At 41.9% G+C, this 26,684-nt stretch overlaps 1 protein-coding gene across 1 annotated transcript in view; it reads left to right on the forward strand.

Annotated features, from left to right (window-relative positions):
* Window positions 1–25,609, forward strand: part of LOC108300492 (tubulin-specific chaperone cofactor E-like protein) — a 165,233-nt gene extending 139,624 nt beyond the window's left edge. Inside the window, exons 20-30 of the mRNA XM_037736754.1 lie at window positions 615–998; window positions 3,246–3,532; window positions 5,440–5,720; window positions 8,649–8,759; window positions 9,131–9,333; window positions 10,582–10,745; window positions 11,207–11,455; window positions 22,520–22,682; window positions 23,769–23,856; window positions 24,145–24,261; window positions 24,819–25,609. Coding sequence (XP_037592682.1) covers window positions 615–998; window positions 3,246–3,532; window positions 5,440–5,720; window positions 8,649–8,759; window positions 9,131–9,333; window positions 10,582–10,745; window positions 11,207–11,455; window positions 22,520–22,682; window positions 23,769–23,856; window positions 24,145–24,261; window positions 24,819–24,919 — 2,148 coding nt within the window. The 3' untranslated portion in view covers window positions 24,920–25,609. The remainder of the gene's footprint in view (window positions 1–614; window positions 999–3,245; window positions 3,533–5,439; window positions 5,721–8,648; window positions 8,760–9,130; window positions 9,334–10,581; window positions 10,746–11,206; window positions 11,456–22,519; window positions 22,683–23,768; window positions 23,857–24,144; window positions 24,262–24,818) is intronic.
* Window positions 25,610–26,684: the final 1,075 nt, after the last annotated feature.

Consider the following 26,684-nt stretch of genomic DNA (forward strand, 5'->3'; position numbering starts at 1 on the left):
AGTTCTTCTAACAGCTGCACATTCACGTTGGCTGTAATTAGTTCCATCATCCAGCCACGAAGATTCTGGAGTTCTTGATTAAAATCACTCAAGTGGTGGCCAGGGTGGTGGCTCACACTGGTAATCCAAGCAGTTTGGGAGGCTGAGCCAGGAGGATCACTCAAGCCCAGCAGTTCAAGAACATAGTGGGACTCCGTGTCTACAAAATATACAAAAATTAGCTGGGTGTGGTGGCGTGTACCCGTAGTTCCAGCTACTCGGGAAGATAAGATAGGAGGATCGCTTGAGTCCAGGTATTGCAGGTTACTTACAGTGATCCCTGATTGCGCCATTGCACTCCAGCCTGGGCAACAGGATGAGACCTTATCTCTAAAAATAAGTAAATAAATAAATAAATAAATAAATGTCGAAACTGAATATTGTGTGGCATCTAAGTCGCATGGAAATGATGGAGCATTTGAGTTGAGGCCGTTCCCCCACTGCTGCCTCCTACAAATTCCAGCCCCATTAGAGATAGGCTAGCCCAGCCTGGAAAAGGAGCAGAGGGACTGAGCTTTGGGGTCCCCAGCCCTGAGCACAGTCTGAATTTTATGTGCACGGCGCCTCTCTTCCAGCCCAAGCAGCTGTTCTGGAACAGCGACTGCACGCGGCGCTGCCGCTGTTTCCGCCGCAACCTGATCCAGTGTGACCCGCGCCACTGCAAGTCGGACGAGGAGTGCGCGCTGCGCAACGGGGTGCGCGGCTGCTTCAGCACCAAGGCCTCCTACTGCCTGGCGGCCGGCGGCGGCGTCTTCCGCACCTTCGACGGCGCCTTCCTCCGCTTCCCGGCCAACTGCGCCTTCGTGCTGTCCACCATCTGCCAGAAATTGCCCGACATCTCCTTCCAGCTTATCATCAACTTCGACAAGTGGTCGTCCCCCAACCTCACCATCATTTCGCCCGTCTACTTCTACATTAACGAAGAGCAGATTCTCATCAGCGACCGGAACACGATCAAGGTGACCAGCCTGCTGCCCATTCTTAAGAAGGGGCGCCGAAACAAGGGGTTGGCTAGGGGACCGTGTGAGGGTCTCCCAGAGGGCCAAGTTGTAGGACAGACTGTTGCTTCATGATGTACCATGCACACAGTTATCAGGGTTTTTTGGTTATTTATTTGTTTTGTTTTGTTTTGTTTTGTTTTGTTTTGTTTTTATGAGACGGAGTCCCGCTCTGTCGCCCAGGCTGGAGTGCAGTGGCACGATCTTGGCTCACTGCATCCTCCGCCTCCCCGGTTCAAGCGATTCTCCTACCTCAGCCTCCTGAATAGCTGGGATTACAGGTATGTGCCACCACACCTGCTAACTTTTGTATTTTTAGTAGAGACAGTGTTGCACCATGTTGGTCAGGCTGGTCTAGAACTCCTGACCTTGTGATCTGCCTGTCTCGGCATCCCAAAGTGCTGGGACTACAGGAGAGAGCCACTGCACCTGGCCACAGTGACCAGATTTTAAAGAACCAAAGTATGAAGATGCTTAAGCATAAGAATGAACACCATTTGGTTCTTGGCTGATGATTCCAAAGGCAGGAGACTTGCAGGGTCTCAGAGCCAGGACAACAGCATGGCTGCAAATCGGACTTCAGGTGATCAAACTGTAGTTAAATCAGTTCTTACTCTGATTACTTTCCAAAAAGCATCTCATTTGTTTTTAACAGCCCTTAAGGTTATTCTTGGCTCTGCCCTCCTGTAGTAAGATCCACCCTTCATCCCTGCCATCCTTTCTATAAGCTAAGAGAAAACAAGCATTTGCCTACAAAACACCATCCTGTGTAGAAACCGGAGCACAACTCCATTATCCAAGGGCCCCATGTTGACATGCTGAGGGGCAGGAAATGGGAGGCTGCACGGGGTGAATTTCTCTTAGGTTGGCTCCTCCTTAGGCCCATTGCCTGGTTTCTTGTTTATCTTACACCTGTGTGTAAATAAATGTACCCCCCCCGCCCACCCCCACAACAAATATGGCTCTCCAACTTGAATTCCTCTCACCCCTTCGATTTAAGAAGCTCATCTGCTCAGATGAACTGTTGATGGTGACCCAGTCTCCCAGCTAGAGCAGGCTGCTGCAGCAGGTCGCCCTGAAGGATGGAGCCAGGCCTAGCGCTGTGAGCACAGAGAGGGAGGGACCCAGAAATAGACACGTTAACATTTTTTGGAATTGAGTGTTAATGCGTGTATCTGTTTTCCTCCTGCTCAGATAATCAGGCCTTGGGTGTATCTTTAATTAGAGAGTCATCAAATAGTGTATTATCCATCGTCAGGAAAAAGACCAGCAGTATTTTGTGAGCTTAAAATGAAGCATCTGAAATTTAACACTGGTTTTAACTTCAGTGAAAGGTGCTACTGTTTTCGACATTCTCATTCCTTTTGCAAATTGGCCCAGATAGGCAACGACAGCATTGGTCCAGAGTCCAGGAGCTAGAAAATGAAAATGACCACCTGAGAGAGCAAAACCGGCATTGTGGCTGAACAAAATACCCCAAGCTAGCCGAAACAGTAGAGACTCGTGTTTTTAAAAAGTGTCTGCCTTTTTTTTTTATTTTAAGGTACAAAAGCTACTAATAGTCTGGGGAGAAAATTTTTATTTTGTAAGTACAGGAAAAGCATGTTATATTCTGTCCCAAGGGCTAAGGAAAGAAAATGTTAGAAAGCAGGAAAACGACAAATGCAGAAAATAATGTGCCTGCAGGTCCTCTGGGGGAACCTCCAGTTTGAACATTATAAACAAGAAAACGATAAACATGGATGCCCAGATCCACTTTAACTGTGTTCAACTCCCCTTGGCACAGGATTAGGATTTCATTTGCAGTAATTGGTTTATGCTGGGGAGAGTTTTATACCAAAATCCAGCCATTCATTGTGGGCTATGCTTTTCTCAGCTTCCCTTATCTCGCACCTCCTCTCCTCTACTTCTGCTCCTTTGGAGCAACTATGCAGTAACATGACTGAACGCCTTTAAACTCTAAGGCAGGGGCCGGCAAATCTGCTTGCAGCCTGTTTGTGTACATAAAGCTTTGCTGGAACACAGCTACACTCATTTAGCTGCGTAATGTCTATGGCCGGGAGGGATGCTGCAGGGACATGAGTGGAGTCATTGAGACAGAGATCACAGGGCCTGCAATGACCAAAATATTTTCCCTGGCCCTTTCCTGAACAAGTATGCCAACCCTTGCTCTAAGAGTACTTTCTCTCTTTCTCCCTCCTCCACTAGGTGAATGGCACACAAGTCAATGTTCCATTTATAACTGGTTTGGCAACCAAAATCTACAGCAGTGAGGGGTTTCTGGTGATTGACACCAGCCCAGACATCCAGATATACTACAACGGCTTCAACGTCATTAAAATCAGCATCAGCGAGAGGCTGCAGAACAAAGTGTGTGGTCTCTGTGGTAACTTCAATGGGGACCTAACAGATGATTATGTGACCTTGCGAGGGAAGCCGGTGGTGAGCAGCGTAGTGCTGGCCCAGAGCTGGAAAACCAATGGCATGCAGAAGAGGTGAGGGTGTAGAAGTTCAAGCCTGTGGCCCAGGTCCTCTCATGTCTGTGGGTGGTGTGAATGAGGAATGCACTTTCCTTAGCACTGCCCCTGCCCTCCTACAGAGATGAGCCAAAGCTCTTTGGAGTTTTGATGCTAAAAACTGGCACATCAGAGGCCCCAGTAATTTCGTGAATTGCAGAGGAAGGAGTTGGGCTTAGATGATATGACTAAATTTTCATGTCATCCAGCCCTTGGCTAAGCAGAAGAGTGTGCCCAGGATGAGAACTCTGCAGCCTTGACCAGCTGCCCACCCGGGACCTAGGTACCCTGCTGGGCATGGAATTAAGAGTTGGCTCAGAAGGAGAAGGGCTGTCTTTGACTTCTGCCTCCCTCCCTCCTTCCCTCTCTACCTCCCTCTCTCCCTCCTTCTCTTCCTCCCTTAGCGCTGGGTCTCATTGTGCGTCCTTGCCTCTTACAGGAAGGCTTGACTGTGGTTGTATAGATAGAAGTTGGTGGGAATCAGGAAAGCCTTTTTTAAAAACAGAAGTTACAAAGGTTATTATCAGGCCCACTCTCTTTCCCTGGCCATCAGGGAGAGAGAGTGAGCTAAAGAAGTTATTCCAAAGGTTTTTAATTTAGGGCCCCTCAGGGCTGCTAAGTATGTTGATTCCTTTCTGGATCTGTAGATACGCTTCTGTTTCTTGTTAGTTCTCTGCTTGTACAATGGCTCAATCACATTGCTTTACATGTTAGATATCAGCTAAATCCTCAGCCATGGAAATCACACTTTAAGCCCTCTCTGACCCTGCCCCAAGTGGACACTGAACAACGTATCATATATTAGACTATCCTGTGAATTATGGGACTCAGAGCTGTGAAAAACCTTGGGCGATATCTTATCCAATCTCTTCCTTTCCTAGGTGAAACAGAGACTAAGACAGAGAATGACTTACGTAAGGAGGCCCCATGTATGGCAAAGCCAGGACTAGATTCCAGGATTCCTAATTTGGTGCATACTCTAGAAGCCATGTATTGACCCACAGATAGAAAAGAGAGAACTTCGGACATTACATTTAGAACACTACATTAAGCCATCCAAGTGTTTCAAAAGATAGGCAAAGTTCAGTTCCTCCTGAGGAATTAGAATTCTGTTTGAAATGCTGGCCTGCCTCCCTCCCTCCCCATTCCCTTCCCTTCCCTTACCCTGCCATTCCCTTCCCTTCTCCCACTCTCCTTCCCCCAGTCCCCTGCCCTCCTCTTCTCCCCTGCCCTCCTCTTCTCCCCTGCCCTCCCCCTCCCTCCCCTTCCCCCTTCCCCTTCCCCTTCCCCTCCCCCTTCTCCTTCCTCTTCCCCTTCCCTTCCCCCTCCCCTCCCCTCCCTTTCCTTTCCTTTCCGTTCCTTTTTAAATAAACTATTATCAGCTGGAAACCAGCTTTCTTTTAATGTTTTGCTTTTGGTCTCTAATAGCTAAAGTGGAATTGGCTTAGAAGGCTTCATTTCAAATCTTTAATTCCACCAGGTATCATTACTACTATCTTCGTTATTGGTTATTATATCGATACCTGTTAATGGTTATTCTATCAATTATATCAATCATATCAATCAATTATGTCAAAGTGTTCATGGTTATTATATCAATATCTGCCTTTCATATGGCACTTTGGCCACTAATCCATCATCCCATTTTACCCTCACTGTATTTCAGTGATATAAACAACAGCAATTGTTTCGCTTTCTTAGATGGATAGAATAGAGACCACTAGCATCTGACTTGCCGAAGGCCACAAAGCTAATTAGTGTTGGGATTGACACACTGCACTAACTTCAGGGGTAGCAAAACAGGTGTAGATGTGGTTTACCTTCTGCTGGAGATCTCAGATGGCTGTGTTTGCTTCACTTAGTCTGACCAGACCTCTTGCCCCCAGCTGTAACGAGCTGCAGTTCTCACAGTATGCAGCCATGTGTGACAATGTGCACATCCAGAAGATGCAGGGTGACGGCTACTGCCTGAAGCTCACCGACATGAAGGGCTTCTTCCAGCCCTGCTATGGGCTTCTGGATCCCCTCCCCTTCTACGAGTCCTGCTACCTGGATGGCTGCTACAACCAGAAGAAGTTCCAGCTGTGCGGCTCCCTGGCCGCCTACGGGGAGGCCTGCCGCTCCTTCGGGATCCTTAGCACCGAGTGGATTGAGAAGGAGAATTGCTGTAAGAGAATTATTTTGTTTCTGTGGATTCCATTTTCCATAAATAGAACAGCTTTGCTGGTAGCCTTATTTTTTCTAGGGATGACAGGTCCTCTCCAGATTTACTGATAGATCTGCTTCCAGGATTGGATAGTAGAGAGTTGTGAACTGCAGCTGAGATTCGGTGATGGCCCCTCCCAGGGAGCCTAACCCACCTATGGTTCCTGTCCAGTTATGGAATTTGGAAAACAAACATGAGAAGATGGGGCTCTTTGGGTTGGAAGAGCCCTGGTAGAAGGACCTAGTGTGGGATTCCCCCTGGATTTTAGTTCCCAAACAGCTTCACCTTGGCTCCTTTAACATGAGCTGATCCTCTATCAATCAGAAAGGGAAGGCATAGGGCAGGTGGAAGGTGGAGCTGGAACTGAGCTGGTTATGTCTACCTGGGTTGAAAGGAAGCTGCAGTTGACTGTGGAGATTACACATATTAAATCAGCTGGTAAAATAAAGATATGTAGAATCTTGTGGGTTTTTTTCATAGTAAGAAAATTATTTTGATGTGTATTTCTATTATTCAATTTGTTCATTTTCTTACTGTGTTAATCAATAGCAGAGCAATTACAGATGTATCGAAACACATATGAATGTGCCATAGACATACACGTGTGTCCATGTATGCAAATGGTCACTCACACTAGTGTGGCCAATAGAATGTGTGTTTTGTACCCTGACCCACAACAACAACCCAGTGTGTATACAGGTACCACTGTGAAAATAGGCTGACTCCAAGACGTTACATACACATTGGTAAATTTGTGGACTAAACCTGATCAAGTGTAGGAATACACTTAATTCAGAACCGAAAAACAATGCAGTTAATTAAAATACATTTCAGCAATTTCAGAAACTGTTAAGAAGCAAATTACTAGTCTCTGTTGGAAACTAACAGAAATATTTCTTATTAATATTTTACTCTGCTGTGTTAAGAATACTTTCAATAACTTTAAAAATTCACTGTTTTGAACTTTTCAAATTGTCAGAAATGTTTTTTCTTTTTGAGATGGAGTTTCACTCAATCTCCCATGAGTGCAATGGTGCAATCTCGGCCCACTGCAGTCTCTGCCTCCCAGGTTTAAGTGATTCTCCTGCCTCAGCCTCTCGAGTAGCTGGGATTACAGGCACCTGCCATCATCCCTAGCTAATTTTTGTATTTTTAGCAGAGATAGGGTTTCACCATGTTGGCCAGGCTGGTCTTGAACTCCTGACCTCAGGTGATCCATCTGCCTCGGCCTCCCAAAGTGCTGGGATTACAGGTGTGAGCCACTATGCCTGGCCCAAATTTTCAGGAATTTTAAAAAATACATATATCATTTTAAAAACATACTCAAAGCTTCCCCCTGTCTAAGGGCATGTCTTATTTGCCACTTGGCAGATGGACTACCATATTTGTAAATGAACTCTTCCTTCCTATGCGCTGTAACCTCTGTGCCATCTTTCTATTAGTCTCCTTGTCATTCCTATACAGAGTTGGTCAATCCTTACATTCACTTGGTGGCTGCCATATGCTTAGCACTGTGCTAGGTGCTGAATATACTGGGCCAGTGAAAGGATCTTTATAAAAGGGAGTCTTTTAAAAATAAATATGATCAACTTATGCTGATGGCTTTCTTTCAGTTGTCTTTCCAGAAATTAAGACATGCTGATGCTGAGCCATCCATGTACTCCCACCTAATGTAATTAGTTACCTACCAGAGGGACATGGCAGCTGAGTCAGAAGAGGTGTATGGAGCTGTGGGCAGCTTGTTTTTTTTGCTTTGTTTTTAAACTCTTTTTTCCCTGTGTGTGTGGGTATGTGTGTCTGTGGTGAGAACATTAAACTCTACTCTTGGTAATTTTCAAATGTACAGTGTATTGGTACTAACTATAGCCACTTTGATGTACAGTGGATCTCTTGAATTTATTCCTCTTGTCTAAATGAAATTTTGCATCCTTTTAAAACTCTCTTTAAAAAAAACTCTGGAAGCCAACTTGGCTCCTGCTGGGATTGAACAGTTGTTTCTTTAGCACTATCCATCATATACTGTGATGAACAGGAGGAATAGTCTGTCTTGATAGGCAGAATGATTATTTAAATAAAGAAATAAATATCTAAAAGAAAATGCTCCTAATTAGTGGTTCTCAAACTGAGGCATTGACTATCTTGCAGGTGATCTCCTCCGTTACAGAATATTGTTCATAATAACATGATGATGATACCCCCCATAACGTCTTTATTTTACTTATAGTTTTACCCTTTTGGCAAAACAGAACCATGAATCTAAGTCAATGTTGGTGAGTGGTGTGGAGGTTTTTCCTTGGTCTATTTTTACAAAATCAAGTAGAAGATCATGGGGGAAAGTGGGCCATGAATCAAAAAGGACTAAGAAGGCCTGGTGTGGGAGACTTCTCCGGGATCGTCTTGGCCTTAATATGTTCATTATTGATGCATATTTATTGTGCACCAGCGATGAGGTAGTTGAGGGCTGGGATGTAGAGGTAAATGATTTGGATGCTACTCTTTATATACCTATCAGTGCAAATTGTTGTGCTATAGTGTAGTGGGTGCCATAATCGTGTGAAGATTACTGGGGCTAAGAGCATCTGTGCGTTCGCTCTTCACCACTTACCTTCACTTTTCGCCTTGGGCAAGTTTCAACTGTGAAATAGAGCTTATAATACTCAGCTTGAGGAGCATTTGTGAGGGTCAAAGAAGCTAATCCAAGCCCATAGCCAGCACCTATTTGCTAGCTGTTGATGTATTTTCTGGAAGGTTGACCTGTCTGTTAACTTGTGGCTGCCATCTGACCATTTCCAATGTGATTAAAGTGGCAAGTCCAGAGTGGAACCAAATGCTATGGCATGTAGGTGTGAAAGTCAAGTTGTGCATGTTTCTGCGTGTTTTTCTTTTTAGCAGGAGTGGTTGAAGATCCCTGTGTGGGGGCGGACTGTCCCAACCGAACCTGTGAGCTGGGCAACGGTGGGGAGCTGTGTGGCTGCATCGAGCCGCCCCCCTACGGAAATAGTGAGTGACACGGGCCACCTCCCCACCCAGAAAGGCCCCATGGGAGATGCTGCATATGTTCAATATGTAGCTTACAGAAAAGTAGCTGCTACCAACATGGTGGTGGAAGACCTGGGTTTGTAAAGAGAAGACAGAAGACACTTTGTTAGCATTTTGTTCTTTTTTTAAAAGGCTCCACTAATGCCCAAGTTACTGCTTTGACTGAATTCATTTGCTCATTTGGTCTGATCAAAGCATAATTAGAAACACTGTGGCCTTTGGGTGGAGATCATTTGCCTCTTCTGAAGGAGAATGGTAATGGAATGCTTTCTCTCACTCCTGCAGCGAGACCAACTCCACTGATTTGCGTTTCATAATAATTGTTCCCACAGACTCACATGACATTATTGATGCAGAGGTGACCTGCAAAGCAGCCCAGATGGAAGTGTCCATATCCAAGTGCAAACTCTTCCAGCTCGGTTTTGAGCGGGAGGGCGTGAGGATCAATGACAGACAGTGCACCGGCATCGAGGGGGAAGATTTTATCTCCTTTCAGATCAACAACACCAAAGGAAATTGTGGAAACATTGTGCAGGTGAGAGAACCAGCAGGAAAGAGCACCTGGCAGAGGTAGCGACAGCTTCAAGTGTTTGCACATTTATTGTCCTTAAATCCAACTTCAGGGTGATCTGCTTAGAAATATGCTCCTTAGAAAACAGAAAGAGGCAAGTGCAAAATGAAAGACAGCAGGCGCAGTCATCATTTGATGCCAAGTGGCTGACGGAGTTGAAAGAGTGATGTGTTTTTTCCTTGGTTCGTGATGCCTTCTCTTGTTCTTTACTCTGTGTGGACAGAATTGTGACTTCTTTTATGCTTCTATTGTGCTTTGAGGTAAATACATCCAGGCTTAGCTATTTCAGTGGGTAAGGGAGTCCCAAATCTCATTTAACAGGTGGCTTCAGGCCAAGTGTTGTGGCTCATGCCTGTAAACACAGCACTTTGGGAGGCCAAGGCCAGAGGACTGCTTCAGGCCAGGAGTTCAAGACCAGCCTAGGCAATGTAGCAAGACCCTGTCTCTATTAAAAGAAAAATCTAAAAATTAGCTGGATATGGTGAAAGTACCTGTGGTTGTGTCTACTTGGGAGGCTGTCATGGGAGGATCACTTGAGCCCGGGAGTTCAAGGCTGCAGTGAGCTATGATAGCATCACTGCACTCCAGCCTGGGTGACAGTGAGACCCCATCTCTAAAAACAAAACAGAACAAAAAAACAGCTGGCTTCAGAAATATAGTGAGGTCCCAACTTTTAATGTCAGATTATCCAATGTATAGGTTAGCAAAGCATCTTGTTTCTCTTCTTTTTCCATCTTGCTGTGTGTCTTCTCTTCATGGTTCTATTCCTTAAAACTTTTATCAGAGGCTGAAGGGAGTAAGGAGGTGAAACTTGCGCTTGTTCATTTTGGTCCTTGCAGGCATGTCTGGTGATGGATTTGGTGGAGAAGAGATTTCAAATTGAGCATTGCCCAGCAATGGAAATAGTTCATGCTATTCCTAGCTTGGGGTCCCACAGACAGCTGGGGTCTGGTAGTGGTTAGAATTCAGTAGTACATGAAATCACCTTCCACGGGTATTCAAGGTTATCAGACTGAAGGGTGCTACTGATAACTATTGTAATACCTTTTTCCCCCAAGTAAATCCTAAGGCCAGCTCCATGCTGATTTTTACTGGCCTCTAAGTTATGTATGGAAGGAAGCCATGTCTCTGCTTTCAGGGATATGGATTTAACATGTAATCTACATACTTATTCCCAGATGTAATGATTTCTGACTTCCCCTTGCTCTGCAGTCCAATGGCACTCATATCATGTATAAAAACACAGTCTGGATCGAAAGTGCCAATAACACTGGCAACATAATTACCAGAGACCGCACGATCAGTGTGGAATTTTCATGTGCTTACGAACTGGATATCAAGATCTCCTTGGATTCTGTTGTGAAGCCTATGCTAAGGTAAGGCATCTCATAGGCTGTGCACATTGCTTTTTCTTTTCCTTGACAGTTAAGGTTAGCATAATCAAAATTGCTAGCGTTTGTCTTTGATGCCCTAGGAAAAACATAATTCATGTTTCTTGAGCCGAAATGCTTTCAACCAGCAATGTTCAATAGAAATCTCTGTGATGACAGAAATGTTCCATCTGTACTGTTTAATGTGGTGGCTACAAGTGGCTGTTCAGCACTTGAAATGTGGCTCAGGGGGGCTGCAGAATTGAATTTTTAGTTGTATTTAATTTTATTTCATTTAAATGTAAATTGCCCCATGTGGCTGGCAGGTACTATATTGGACAGCACAGCCTTAGACTTTGCTACTACATGCTTTGCTCTCTCTCTGCATTCTTAGCCTGAAAAATGGTAGGTAATTGAATAGGTAACATTGTTTTGGGTGCCTGTCTAATCATTGTTTTCTGTTTTAGTGTAATTAACCTGACAGTTCCAACCCAAGAAGGCAGCTTCACCACCAAGATGGCGCTCTACAAAAATGCCTCCTACAAACATCCTTACCGCCAGGGCGAAGTAGTGTTGACGACTCGAGATGTGCTATATGTAGGGGTTTTTGTGGTTGGAGCTGACTCCACACATTTAATCCTAACGCTCAACAAATGCTATGCCACGCCCTCCCGAGATAGCAATGATAAGCTCCGATATTTCATCATTGAAGGAGGGTGAGTAACATTTTTACAGACAACAGTCTCAGAGTTTCTAGTGTAATATTGTCTGCATCATTTTTTAGACAAGAGAACGGAAACTATTGTTTGTTGGCTGCCTGTAAGGCCAGCATTTTGCATTTATTAATTTATCTAATTCTGAAGACAACCTATGAGGTAGATATTATAAGCCTCCTTTTACAGGCAATCAAGTAACTTGTCATACAGAAATTTACTGGTAGGTATCCCAAGTCCATGTGGCATTAACTACAAGATGCTTTATTCTCAAAGGGGGGATTCTGTGCTGTTTACTTTGAACTTCAATTTGGGAGGAATGTGGAATTCTGGAAATGAAAGACTATAATGAGGTTAATGAACAGGGCATCTATAAAAATAAAAAAGAAATTGACATAATAGCCGATAGGCTCAACAAGTTTCTTTTTATCTACCACTATATGCTTACCACCTAGTATATTTCCTGAAACATAGTGATTACACAACAAAATGCCTTGAATGAATGGATGAGAAGAAAAGACTATAGACCAACCACAATAATTATCTTTATTAAAGAAAAACTTTCTGGTTATGTTAGACAGTTTGCATTCATTATAATAGATTTTATAACAATTCATTAAATAGCTTTATTGCAAAGAAAATTTATATATAATATCATTTATTTGCTTTAAGTGTAAAAATCAGTGGTTTTTGGTAAATTTGCAGAGCATTGCAAATATCACCATAATCTAATTTTAGAACATTTTCATCACTCCTTACAATAATTACTTTTTATATGAATTTATTTTAAAAATCTATTGATACATTTACATATTTATGAAATACACGTAAGATTTTGATACATGCGTTAAACGTGTAGTGCTCAGATCAGGGAATTTAGGATATCCATCACCTTGAATACGTATCTTTTCTTTGTGTGGGGAGCATATCAAATCTTCGCTTTTGGCTATTTTGAAATATACAATAGCTTGTTGTTAACTGTAGTCACCCTGCTGCGCTATCGAACACTAGAACTTATTCCTTCCATCTAAATGCATGTCTGTAGCCATTAACCAACCTCTCTTCATCCCTGCTTCTTTCTCAACCTCTGGTAACTGTCTACTCTTTACTTCCATGAAATCAACTTTTTAAGCTCCCACATGTGAGTGAGAACTTGAGATATTTGTCTTTGTGTCTGGCTTATTTCATTTAACATAATGACTTCCAGTTCCATCCATGTTGTTGCAAATGATAGGATTTCATTTCTTTTTAAGGCTGAATAGTATTCCCTGTGTATATATATCACATTTTCTTTATCCATTTATCCACTGATGTATACTAAGGTTGATTCCATATCTTGGCTACTGTGAATAGGGCTGCAATAAACATGGGGGTATTTGTATTCTTTTGATGTACTAATTTCTTTTCCTTTGAATACATATCCAGTAGTGGTCTTGCTGGATTATGTGGTAGTTCTCTTTTTAGGGGTGTGTGTGTGTGTGTGTGTTTGTGTGTGAAACCTCTGTACTGTTTCCCATAATGGCTATACTCATTTATATTCTTACCAGTAGTGTAGAAGAGTTCCCCTTTCTCCATATTCTCACCAGCATTTGTTACTTTTTGTCTTTTTAGTAATAGCCATTTTAACTGGCATGGCATGATATCTCATTGTGGTTTTGATTTTTATTTCCCTGATGATTAGTAATGTTGAGCATTTCTTTCATATACATGTTGGCCATTTGTATGACTTCCTTTGAGAAATGTCTATGCAAATCCTTTGCCCACTTTTTAAAGGAATTATTTGTTTTCTTGCTGTTGAGTTGAGTTTTTTGCATATTCTGGATACTAATTTCTTGTTAGATAGATAGTATGCCAATATTTTCTTCCATTCAATGGGTCATTTCTTCACTTTGTTGATTGTTTTCTTTGCTGTGTAGAAGCTTTTTAGTTTAATATAGTCCCATTTGTCTATTTTTTGCTTTGTTGCTTGGGCTTTTGAAATCTTACCCATAAAATATTTCCTTTACCAAAGGTGAAGCAATTTCACTTTGCTTTCTTCTAGTAGCTTTATAGTTTCTGGTTGCACATTTAAATCTTTAATCCACTTTGAGTTGATTTTTGTTTATGGTGAGACACAGGGGTATAATTTAATTCTTCTACATATAAATATCCAGTTTTCTCAGCACTAGATTTTGAAGAGAGCATCCTTTCCCTAGTGTATGTTCTTGGTGTCTTTGTTGAAAATCAGTTGACTGTAAATACATGGATTTATTTCTGAGTTCTGTTTTGTTACATTGGTCTATGTGCCTGTTTTTATACCAATACCATGCTGTTTTGGCTACTATAGCTTTGCACTATACTTAAAAGTCAGGTAGTGTGATGTCTCCAGCTTTGTTCTTTTTACTGAGTATTGCTTTGACTATTCAGGGTCTGTTGTGGCTCTATACAAATTTTAGGATTTTTTTTTTCTATTTCTGTGAAGAATGTCATTGATGTTTTGATAGAGATTGCATTTAATCTGTAGATTTTTGAGGGATAGTATGATCATCTTAACAATATTAATTCTCACAATCCATAAGCATGCGCTATCTTTCCATTTGTTTGTTCTCTTCAATTTCTTCCATCAGTGCTTTGTGGTTTTCCTTGTAGAGCTCTTTCACTTACTTGGTTAAATTTATTCCTAGATCTCTTATTTTTTTATGTATTATAAATTCGATTGCCTTCTTGATTTATTTCTCTGCTAGTTCATTATTAGTGTATAGAAATGCTACTGACTTTTGCATGTTATCATTATGTCCTGCAACTTTACTGAATTTGTTGATCTGTTCTAAGAGTGTTTGATGGACTCTTCAGGTTTTTCTGTATATAAGATCATGTTATCTGCAAAGGGACAGTTGACTTTCTCTTTCCCAATTTGGATGTCTTTTATTTCTTTCTCTTGCTTGATTGAATGGGCTAAGACTTCTAGTACAATGCTGAATAAGAGTGATGAGATTAAGCATCCATGATTTGTTCCAGTAACTTTCAGATTTTCTCCATTCAGTATGATATTACCTGTGGGTTTGTCATATATGGCCTTTATTATGTTGAGGCATGTTCCTTCTGCACCTGATTTCTTAAGAGTTTTTATCATAAAGGGACCTTGAATTTTATCAAATTATATTTGTGCATCTATTGAGATAATTGTATGGTTTTTATTGTTCATGTTTATGTGATGTATGGCATTTATTCATTTGTATATATTGAAACATTCTTGCATCCCTGGAATGAACCCTGCTTGATCACTGTGTATTATCTTTTTCATGTGTTGTTGGATTCAGTCTGCTGGTATTTTGTTGAGGATTTTTGCATTTATGTTTAGATATTGGCTTGTAGTGTGTGTGTGTGTGTGTGTGTGTGTGTGTGTGTGTGTGTGTGTGTATGTGTGTGTGTGGTGTGTCCTAGTCTAGTTTTAGTTTGGTATCAGGGTAATGCTGGCCTTGTGGAATGAACTAGGAAGAATCCTCAAATTTTCTCCTCTTCAGTTTTTTTGAAATAGTTTAGGAAGCATTGATGTTGGTTCTTCTTTATAAGTACGGTAGAATTTAGCAGTAAAGACAACTGGTCCTGGACTTTTCTTCGCTAAGAGACTTTTTGTTCCTGATTCCATCTCATTATTGGTTACTGGTCTGTTCAGGTTTTCTATTTCTTCCTGGTTCAACTTTGGTAGGTTGTATGTGTCCAGGAATCTATCCATTTTCTGTAGGTTTTACAAGGTGTATACTTGTTCATAACAGTCTCTAATGATTCTTCGTATATCTGTGGTGTTAAGTGGTATTATCTTCTTGTATGGTTCTCATTTTATTTGGCTTTTCTCTTTTCCCCTTAAGTTAGTCTAACTGGTGCTTTATCGATTTTGTTATCTTTTCAAAAACCAAATTTACATTTCATCGATTCTTCATTTGTTTTAGTCTACACTTCATTTAGTTTTGGCTTAACCTTTATTATTTTTTTCCTTCTACTAATTTTTGGGTTTAGTTTTCTACTTTTTTATGTAGGTGTATATTGTAATAAACTTCCCTCTTAGCACTGCTTTTTGTTGTACCTCACATGTTTTGGCATGTTCTGTTTCCATTTTCATTTAAGAACAATTTTTAAATTTCATTTTTAATTTATTCATTGACTCAGTGGTTGTTCAGGAGCATGTTATCTGCTTCCTATGTATTTATTCAGTTTCCAAAATTTCTCTCATTATTTCTAGTTTTATTCCATTATGGGCTGAAAAAAATTGTTGATATGATTTCCATTTTTAAAAATTTGTTTTTTTGAAAACCAAGACTTGGTTTTTGGCCTAACATATGGTCTATCTTGGAAAATATTCTGTGTACTAATGAGAAAAATGTGTATTCTGCAGCTGTTGGGTAAAATGTTCTGTAAATACCTGTTAGGTCCATTTGGTCTAAAGTACAATTTAAATAAATTTTTTGTTATTGTTGATTTTCTTTCCAATGTTAAGAATAGGGTGTTAAAATCCCCAACTTTCATTTCATTGGAATTTATTTCTCCCTCTAGATCTAATAATATTTGCTTTATATATTTGGGTGCTCTGGTATTGGATGCATATATATTTAGAATTCTTGTATCCTCTTGCTGAATTTATCCTTTCATCATTATGTAATTATCTTCTTTGTCTCTTTTTACAGCCTTTGACTTAAAGTCTGTTATATCTGATACAATTACAGCTACCCCTGCTTACTTTTGGTTTTGATTTTCACACATTGTCTTTTTCTATCTCATTATTTTCAGTCTATATGTGTCTTTGCAGGTGAAGTGAGTTTCTTGTAGGCAACATACATTTGAGGTTTTTTTTTTTATAATACTTTAAGTTCTGGGGTACATGTGAAGATCGTGCAGGATTGTTACATAGGTATACAGGTGGTTTGCTGCATCCATCCCCCCATCACCTACATTAGGTATTTCTCCTAATGTTATCCCTCCCTAATCCTCTCACCCCCTGCTACCCCTCCCCTAGTCCCTCCACCCCTCAACAGGCCCTGGTGTATGATGTTCCCCTCCCTGTGCCCATGTGTTCTCATTGTTCAACACCCACTTATGAATGAGAACATGTGGTGTTTGGTTTTCTGTTCTTGTGACAGTTTGCTGACAATGATGGTTTCCAGCTTCATCCATGTCCCTGCAAAGACATGAACTCATCCTTTTTAATGGTTGCATAGTATTCTATGGTGTATTTGTGCCACATTTTCTTTATCCAGTCTATCATTGATGGGCATTTGGGTTGGTTCCAAGTCTTCATTATTTTAAACAGTGCTGTTTAAAATACATGTGCATGTGTCTTTATAATAGAACGATTTATAATCCTTTGGATATATACCCAGGAATGGGATTGCTGGGTCAAACGGTATTTCTATTTCTGGATCCTTGAGGAATCACCACACTGTCTTCGACAATGGTTGAACTAATTTACACTCCTATCAACAGGTCAAAACTGTTCCTATTTCTCCACATCCTCTCCAGCATCTGTTGTCTCCAGATTTTTTTAATGATCGCCATTCTAACTGGTGTGAGGTGGTATCTCAATGTGGTTTTGATTTGCATTTCTCTAATGACCAGTGATGAGGAACATTTTTTCATGTTTGTTGACTGCATAAATGGTTTGTTTTCTTTTTAGCCATTCGGCCAGTCTATATCTTTTAAGTGGGGAATTTAATCTGCTTACATTCAAGGTTATTATTGATAAGTGAAGACTTATTCCCATCATTTTGTTTATTGTTTTATGATTGTTTATATACTCTTTGTTTAATTATCTCTTATCATTTATTATTGTGGTTTGGTGGTTTTCTACAGTAGTAACTTTTGGCTCCTTCTCTTTCTCTTTTGTATGTATGCTCTATCATTGAGTTTTACACTTTTTTGTGTTTTTATGTTGTCATATGCCATCGTTTCACTTTCGAATGTAGGACACACTGAGATTTTCTTGTAGGGCTGGCCCAGTGGTAAATTCTCTCAGTTTTTGCTTTTCTGGGAAATACTATTTTTTTCTTCATTTTTGAAGGATAGCTTTGCTGGGTATAGTATTCTTGATTCGCAGGTATTTTTTTTTCTCTCAGAACTTTGAATATATCATTGAATTCTTTCCTGTCCTATAAGAGTTCTTCTGAGATATCTGCTGTTGGTCTGATGGGATTCCATTATATATAACTTGATGCTTTTCATTCACTGTTTTTAGAATTCTCTTTGTCTTTTATTTTTGTCATTTTGACTGTAATATGCCTTAGAGAAGACATTTTTTGGGTTGAATCTATTTGGGATCTTTGAGCTTCCTGTATGTAGATGTTTATATCTCTTGCAAGACTTGGGAAGTTTTTAGCTATTATTTCATTATACAGATTTTCTATATCTTTCCATATCTTTTAACCCTTCTGGAACTCCCAAAATTAGAATAGTCACTTTATATTATAAATAATGTCTTGTGTTTCACATAGGATTTCTTGTTTCTTTCTTATTCCTTTTTCTTTCCTTTTTTTTTTACCTGATTAGGTTATTTCAAAACTCTATTCAAGTTTAAAAATTCCTTGTTCTGTTTGATCTAGTATATTGTTGAAGCTGTTGATTGAATTTTTTTTTTAAATTTCATTCATTGAATTCTTCAGTTCCAGAATTTCTGTTTGGTTCTTTTTATATGTCTCTTTGTTGAATTTCTCACTCAGATCATGAATTGTTTTTCCGATTTCTTTGTATCGTTTACTTGTGTTTTCCTGTATCTCACTGAACTTTTTTAATATCATTATATTTCTTTCTCAGGTATTTCATAGATTTCTTTTTTTGCTGGGATGTGTTGCTGGAGAATTATATATATATATATATATAATATAATATATATATAAAATATATATTATATAATATATAATATATAATATATAGATATATATTTCTTATGTCCTTATGTTTGTTTCTGTGCATCTGGTATAATAATTGCTTCTTCCAATTTTATGGATTGGCTTTTATAGGGACAGAGTTCTTCCTATAGATGTATCTATAATGCTGGTTGGGTTTGACTTTGGCTTTGATTCTGGGAGGACACAGTAGTGTAGTCTCCATACGATTTCTTCAACTGTAATCAACATCAGTCATGTCTGTGAGTTAGTCAGTAACTTAGGCTATTAGTGGAGGATATGATGAAGCTTTGCTGGGGAGAGGGATGCCAGGTGGGCCAGTCCTTGGCTACCAGTGGTGGTGATAGCAGGCCAGGCATGCCAACCTTTGGGTGGCATTAACAAGCACTCATGGTAGTAGGTCTGGGTAGGCCAATCCTCAGTCAGTGGCAGCAGTGGGCCATGTGGATTGGTGGATCCTCAGGCCCTAAGTGGTGTGCATGGCATCAGTGATGGCAGTAGCAGCAGTGGGCCAACTCTCAGGCCCCAAAGGCTCACATGGGAGTGCCAGTGGTGGTGATGGTGGTGGGCCAGTCCCCAGGCCCTCAGGTGTCACATATGGGTGAATTCTGGCAGTGGTGAAAGGCTGGGTGGGCCTGTCCTTAGCTTCCCAAAAGGCAAAGTTTAAAGGCAGATGTATTTGTTGGCAGTGGTGGACAGGGCAGGGCAACTGTAAGCCTCCAGATGATGTGCATGGGTGCTGGGGATAGGAAGCAGGGCAGGCCTGTCTTCGGATCCCTTGATGATGTGTGTGAGCACAGGGATGGGCTGATCCTCAGGTCCCCTGATGGTGCATGTGGGCACTGGCAGTGGGTGGGACAGGTCTGTTGTCAGGTCGCCCCTGATGGTGCATGCAGGCATCAGTGTTGGTGGGTGGGGTAGGTTGATCCCTAGGTCCCCCCAACAACACACTTAGTTGCCAGTGGTGGTGGAAACAGGTTGGGCAGGCCTATCCTTAGACCCCTGGAAGACGTATGTGGGTGCCAGTGGTGAGTGGTGGGTGAGTCAATCCCCAGATCCCTGGACAGCATACATGGGCACCAGTAGTGGTGGGTTGGGCAGGCTTGTCCTCAGGCCCCATGACAGCACCTGGTGGGCTGACCTTCAGGCCCCCTGAAGGTGTATATAAGTGTCTGGTGACCCTGCTGCTGGGGAAGTGGCAGAGTTGCTGACAGTGGCAGCAGCTGCAGGCAGGCGGCTCTTGGGTTTTGGGGAGCTTGTGCTTCAGCTCCCTTTGTCATGGGGACAGCCTCCCTGATGCATTGCATCACTGTTCCCCAGGGTAAAGGACACTGTGTGGGTTAAAGTGCAGGGGACCCAGCTGCATCACCAAGTCCAGCCAGTGTTGTGAACCTGTAGCCTTTTGAGTAGACATGGCGGGTGGGTGTTAGCAGGGCTCCAGGGATGTGGAGAAGCAGGGCCTGTTGGGCCTTAGGACAGGATATAGTATGATGGGGCTGGACTTTTAACATGGTACCATGCTGCAGCTGCTTGGGTCTGGGGGGCTGGAGGGTGTGTGATTCAGTGTGAACTCCTTCTCTGGAACAATACTGTTATGCGGAGTCTAGGTAGCACTAGTCTCAGGGCCCAGATGGCTCTCCAGTGGCTAGCGTTACCAAAGTCTGCAGTGGAATATGGACCACTGGGGATCTCTCCATCACCTTTTCCCATATTGGGAAGTTTCTCCTGGCTCCAAGCTGACCCTAGCAGGGCCAACTGCTTTGCTTCCTTCTATTTTCTTGCTTCAGACCTCCTCTGTCCCTCTTTTGCTTAATTCCAGTGTTCTTTCTGTGATGCTGTATTCAACTTGTGATAGGTTACTCACTGTTTCGGTTCATCTTTGCTAGGGAGACAAGTTCTGGGTGCCTCTAGTTAGCCATCTTGAAGCCTATAATAATAATTTTTTTTTGAGACACGATCTCACTCTGTTGCCCAGGTAGAGTGTCATGATATGATCATGACTCAATGCAGTCTCAACGTCCTGGGCTCAAGTGGTCCTCCTACCTCAGCCTCCTGAGTAGCTGGGACTACAGGTGCACATCACCATGCCTGGCTAATTTTCTCTATTTTTTGTAGAGATGGGGTCTCACTGTGTTGTTCAGGCTGGTCTTGAACTCTTGGGCTCAAGTGATCCTACCATCTTGGCCTCCCAAAGTGCTAGGATTACAGGTTTGACCCACCATGCCCAGCCAGCCTACAATAATTCTTTAAGCGGGTGAATGTGTTAATCTGAATTATTTATAAGTGGTAGAGACCAATTCAAACTAGGTTATGCAAAAACCAAGGTGTTTAAAGGTTACAACATCAAATCACAGGAGTGGATGTGACTTCAGGAATGATTGGACCCAGGGAGACAGATGCTATCAAGACTCTCCTCTTGCTTTATCCCTTGTCTCCTCCTCTTTTTTTCTCTCTCTCTCATTGACCTTGTTAGCCACTGGCAATCCTAGACTCACATTCTTACAGCATTGTAACCAATGAGGGGAGAGTACTTCTAGCTCCAGTGCACGGAATCCCAGGCCTATCTTGGATCACTTGCCTATCCTTCATTTGGGGGGTAGGGGTATGCATCATTGCATTTGCCCGGCCTGGTCAGCACCCATCCTATGGCTGTCAGAGAGTGCTATGATACTGTAATTTGCTCTGTGGTTGAGGGGAAGAGGCATGGTTTCCCAAGTGAAGAAGAATGTGATTCTGGGAAGACAAACAATAGACATTCACTAGTTTGCAGATGAAACAGGCTCAGAAAGGCTAGGCACAGAGTGCACTCAAGGTCACACAACTATCAAGGAGCAGAGAAGGAATCCTTTTAGGTTTTAAGACACACTGACTCCCTAAGTGACTAGGTGTGGTGAGTGGCATGGGTTGCTGAGGTGTATTGTGGAATTTTCAGCAAAGACCTCACTAAGGCATTTGTATTTCTGAGTTGGTGTTTATCCTCCTTAGAGGCAGAGGGAGGGACATGGTGACCACTTGCTGTCCTACAGGCCTAGATGAGTGGGTGACAATCACATTTCTCCTTTTGTCCGTGTTTCTTCCTCCTCTTATTGTATTCCTTTCCCAACGTAAAAGGGTTAAGATCTGAGACACTCTACAAATGCAAAACCAGATTACAGGGATTGTGTCTCCTTTGAAGGACATGGTAGCACTTAGCATTTTTAAAATGGTATTTAATAGACTTGACCCAGAGAGAGAAAGTGAGCCAGGGAGCATGTTCATAAATCTCAGCTTACCCTAGGGTCTGTCTGAATAAAGGTCTTCAAATTGAACTGTGGTTGGGTGGGAAGCTACTTCCTCATGTCTTGGTTCCTGGACTCAAGGAGCTCAACAGAGGGCTGTTGGCAAATCCAGGAAAGGCCATTTGCTTGTGCCTGGTCCAGGCATGACTAGGGGACATTTATAAAGGAGAAGGTGCCATAGAACTGGTGTTGGAGAAAGAGCAGGAGTGATGCATTGTACAAAGAGCAGGAAGATCTTCCAGGTGGGGGAAACATTGAATAAAAAGACATAGGGCTGTAGGACCCTCTGATACATTTGGAGAACTATATATAGTTGAAGCAAGATATCTCGGCCTGAGATGTCTTGGCTGACATTGTCTCTTGACTCAATACCACAAGAAAGAAGGGGCTGAGAAAAGTGGCAGGCAGCTACATGAAAGCAGCTCTGCAGCTCACCCCGATGGGTCTTCTTTCCCCTCCAGCCTCTACCTATTTTGACATGAGGGAACTATTCCCAACAGGGTTTGGGTCAGGGGCCCCTGCCAACATTGATAATTAACTGAAGAAAGTACAGAAAAAGTAACATTGAATCTTGTGTTTATTAAATTGATATCGGTAAAACACCGCATTATGAGTGGGCAGAATGAGAAACTGAAGCTTGGGGAAATTGAGTGTAGTCCCTGCAGTCATTTTGTTTTTAGTTGCAGTTAGGATACTAATTCGAGGTGGTATTTGATGTTTCAAAACAAACTATGAAAATATGAAGGAGTGACAATAAATGACAAACCCGTGCAGTCTAGAGGTCGCTTTCAAATGTAAAGGCATTTCTGCCATTTATGACGGTTTTATGTGAAATGTGAAATTTTGAAATGAAGATGAGGATTAAAGTGTAAGAGGAAAACATGTGAAGCAAAGATTCCATTACTTTTTCTGAATAGGTGTCAGAACATCAAAGATAACACCATTGGCATCGAGGAGAACGGGGTCTCCCTGACCTGTCGCTTTCACGTCACCGTCTTTAAATTCATAGGGGATTACGATGAAGTTCACCTTCACTGTGCAGTGTCGCTCTGTGACTCAGAAAAGTACTCCTGTAAAATCGTAAGTGAAAGTGTGATAAACAACGTGCTTAGCCTTATTTCTCACTGTCTCAGTTTCCCAACATGAGGATTATGAATGCCAGGTGGCCGGGCTGGAATCATGCAGAGATGCTTGGGGTGGACAGTCATCTTTGACGGGACAATGTGAGAGAACACGGGGAAATAATATTATTTACTCTCCTCTCTCTGAAATATCAACCAGTCATTGGCTTAACACTAGACTTTGTTTCTCAAAGCTCAGCACTATTGGCATACTGGACTAAATAATTCTTTGTTGTGGAGGACTGTTCTGTGCAGTGTAGGATGTTGGCACCATCCCTCACCCCTACCCACAAATACCAATCACACCTTCCCCCAGTTGCAAAACCCAAAATGTCTCTAGATGTTGCCAGCTTGCCTGGTTGAGAACCACTGTACTAGAGTCTCAAGGAGCCAGACAGCCTGATTCTGATGACCAGTGGGCCAAGTTCCACTCCACTACAGGACCAAATTCCTGAGCTCAGGATGCAATTTATTCAGGTGTCCTGTGCTCACCTGATCTACATCAGGGCTCTAGAGGGGGTGAGGGATGAGGGAGCAAACCAGTCATCTCCTCCATGTCAGGCTTCCACCCCCACCACGTATGGGCTGTGTCCTTAAGATGTGATTGCACCAATACCTGGCCCCTAGCCTTTAACATTGCAGCTTATGCTTACACCGTGTTTGCAGAATCAAGATGTGAATTATGGTTAGAGCAACTCACAAATGATACTGCATACATTAGTGTCTGATGAGATACAGCAATCCTATTCCTGGGCAGGGAGCCTCTTTGAATCTAATTCCAGTGTGGATCAATCAGAAATGAAGGAGAGATTTTTGAAAAGGAAAAACTACTAATTCCAGTGTGAAGAGTATATTTAATTCTGTTCAACACATAGCCTAGAGTCCCAGTGGATTCGATGATCAAGAATGCATTGGTTCTAATTAATCTGAGCAGCAATAATGCTTGAGGCCAGAGCCACTGCCTGTTTTAGAGGTGAAAACATGGTGAAGAATAAGTTATCAGCTTAATCGTGTGAAATTTTCCTCCTGGTGTTCTGTCTTGCAGACTTGCCCACAAAATTCCAGGATTGCCACAGATTATTTAAAAGAACCCAAAGAACAGATCATTTCAGTGGGACCTATTAGAAGAAAAAGTACGTATGTTCTCTAAAATACACCCTAAATTACTAAACAATGGGATTTGAAGGCTCAGATGGGTTTCACCTCTGATATGGGTCCAGTGGATGAGGAGGCTGGTGTTGGGGACACCGGGTTTGAGAAGATCACCCGTTTCCTTAAGGAAATCTTTTCATTGACTTACAAATACTCAACAATGGCATTGAGCTTTTCTTTGTCCACTTCTCTTTTTAAAGCCTTGCCTTTCCATACCAGTGGAAGGGTTGAACTGTCTGTAGTTAATTTGCCTAACTGCTCTTTTGTAGGGCTGGACTGGTGTGAGGACAATGGAGGGTGTGAGCAGATTTGCACGAGCCGCGTGGACGGGCCTCTCTGCAGCTGTGTAACAGGATCCCTGCAGGAGGATGGCAAGAGCTGCAGAGGTAGACACTCTTCTACCATGGGGCAGGCAGCTAGGGGACACGGGAGGGTCTTTTCCCCCAGAAGGAGAAATTCAGATTTGAAGCCCACTCGATCAGCAAGTCTCCCTTGAAAACTCCAGAAATTAAGAAGAAAAGCTGGGGAACATGCCCGAGGAATTCTAGGACCATGAAAACAAAACAAAACAAAACAAAAAACACCCTTGCCCTTTCATTTAAAATATGAAGGCGATTAAAAAAAAAAAAAAACAAGTTATCCAACCATTTAAGGGCCATATATTGGCCTATATCTGGCTGCCAAGTCTACTTGGGCTAGGGTTGGGATTGGGATGCTTCCTCCAGCAAACAAGCCTTAGCACGTGGTTTCCTTGACCTTTTATGAGGTTGTCAGGAAGAGTGGCTCAGTTCTGCCGCTTTGCTGCCGTAGTGCCACTTGGCTAAAATGGCTTCTTGGCGATGAAATTTCCTTTCTTTAGCTGAGTGCTGCAAAGACATCTGATCCCTACCAAACAGGTATTCTTCTTTCCCGTGGGACTTACTGCATTTCTCTCTGTTTACAGCCTCTAGTTCTTCAATCAGACTTCAAGTCTGGACACTTCTTCTCATCATGATCCAGATTTCATTATGGCATTTTGTCTATAAATCAGGCACAACCTCATAATTAACTCAAGGTTTCTATATAAAGTACTGTAATTTACTTACTTCAACTCCCTGTAGGATAAAAAGCGTGTGTCCTTAAGTCAAAACCTATTTGAAAATGTCCAGCATTTCAAAATGATGCCACCTGCCTCCTGCGGTCCAAGGTCCAGAAATCAGCGACCATCCAACCTCCTCTTTCAGAGCAGGAAACAGGGCTTCTACAAGCCAGTTGTGGAAAGTATATCTCTTGTGTAAAATTTCCAAACAGTTGTCACTAGAAACTTTGGTTCACATGAAAAACCAGTAAAGAAAAAAATTCTGGTTAGAGAAATCGGACTGGAAATCTGACCAGAGAAATCTGTCAAGCCAGTGCTATTTCTGGATCACAGGTTTTTTTTTATAGAGAGAGGGCCTGTTGGAACGATTTTGAAGTGATGACTGGAAGGTTTGACTCCCTCTAAGAATCTTGCTGGCGTTTGGAAGTGTCTGATCTATGATACGTACGTGTTCTGTCTATGAGGCGCTGCTCCCTGCACTGTGTCCTTCAACCTTGCCATGGCAGCTTTGGCCACTGGGCATACTGTTGACCTGGGGAACCCCGCCCACTCTCCTACACCCTCAAACCCAATCCCTTCTCTTTTTACAAATCAACCAAATAATTCTTAATGTGTTTTAATCCTTAAATAAACTTTGTGTTCAAGTATTCTCATTACTTGGTGGCTGGAATCATTCTCACTGATGTTACACTTTGTACACTAAATAGCATGCCATGAATTTTTTTTTTTAAGAAGTAGCAGCAATTGGAGCAGGAGGGCACTGTTGGCCAGAACGTTAATGCACTGTCATACTGCTGTTCATGTGTACTTACAGAGCATTAGCAGAGCATTAAGGTGCTGTGTAGAAGAGAAGCAGGGAGCATCCTCTTTTGTAAGTGGTACACAAACACGTATCTGCTATAATTAACTACAAAATGGAGGGTCTGCTAAATATATCCCTGGAGTGCTCTGCTTTTTAAGGGCAAAAACAAAGCAAAACCTGCTTCAGGTTTATTTTGAAATTGTCTTGGATTTAAACAGATAACATTTTTGTATTTTTCTGAGAATGCTGAAAAGCTGAGCATAAATGCTTAGTGTTCTTGAATGTGAGTGTGGGTGAAATGGCCATTGTCTCCTATGTCAAAGTACTGGCATCACAGTGTCACCAAGCTGAAGAGGTGAGGTGTAGGCTGAGTGTGCACTAAGCTGTTTTGTTCTTCCAGCCCCCTGGGACAGTCAACACATTCTAGCTTATCTCAGCAGTCACACATACTATGCAGCTAAGAGGACCACAGGTATTGATGGAGAAAAATATGTGTCTGCTTTTGCTTGAACATCTTAAGATCTTCTGGGAAAATGCATTGAGATGGATTAAGGAATCAAGCCATCTACTCTAGCTGAGACATAATACTTCTTCCTCACGAAGATAGAAATGAATGTTAGGCGTGTATTCTTTGTTTGCATGAAAACCTGGATTCCAGACTGTCCCACACTTCAAGATCTCAGGATTCGGATGAGCTCATGCACCATTTCAATTCACACCATTAAAGGTTTAGGCTTTTGAAATAAAACAGATTGAGTTGAATACAATAATATCTCATTTATGGTCTTACCTGAGATCCTTAGATGAATTTTTTTTTTTTTTTTTTTTTTTTTTTTTTTTTTTTGTTCTTTTTTTTTCTTCTGTGGAGACGGAGTTTCCCCATGTTGCCCAGACTGGTTTCAAACTCCTAGGCTCAAGCTTCCACCTTG

Source organism: Cebus imitator, unplaced genomic scaffold (assembly GCF_001604975.1).
Source record: "Cebus imitator isolate Cc_AM_T3 unplaced genomic scaffold, Cebus_imitator-1.0 Scaffold28, whole genome shotgun sequence".
NCBI lineage: Eukaryota > Metazoa > Chordata > Mammalia > Primates > Cebidae > Cebus > Cebus imitator.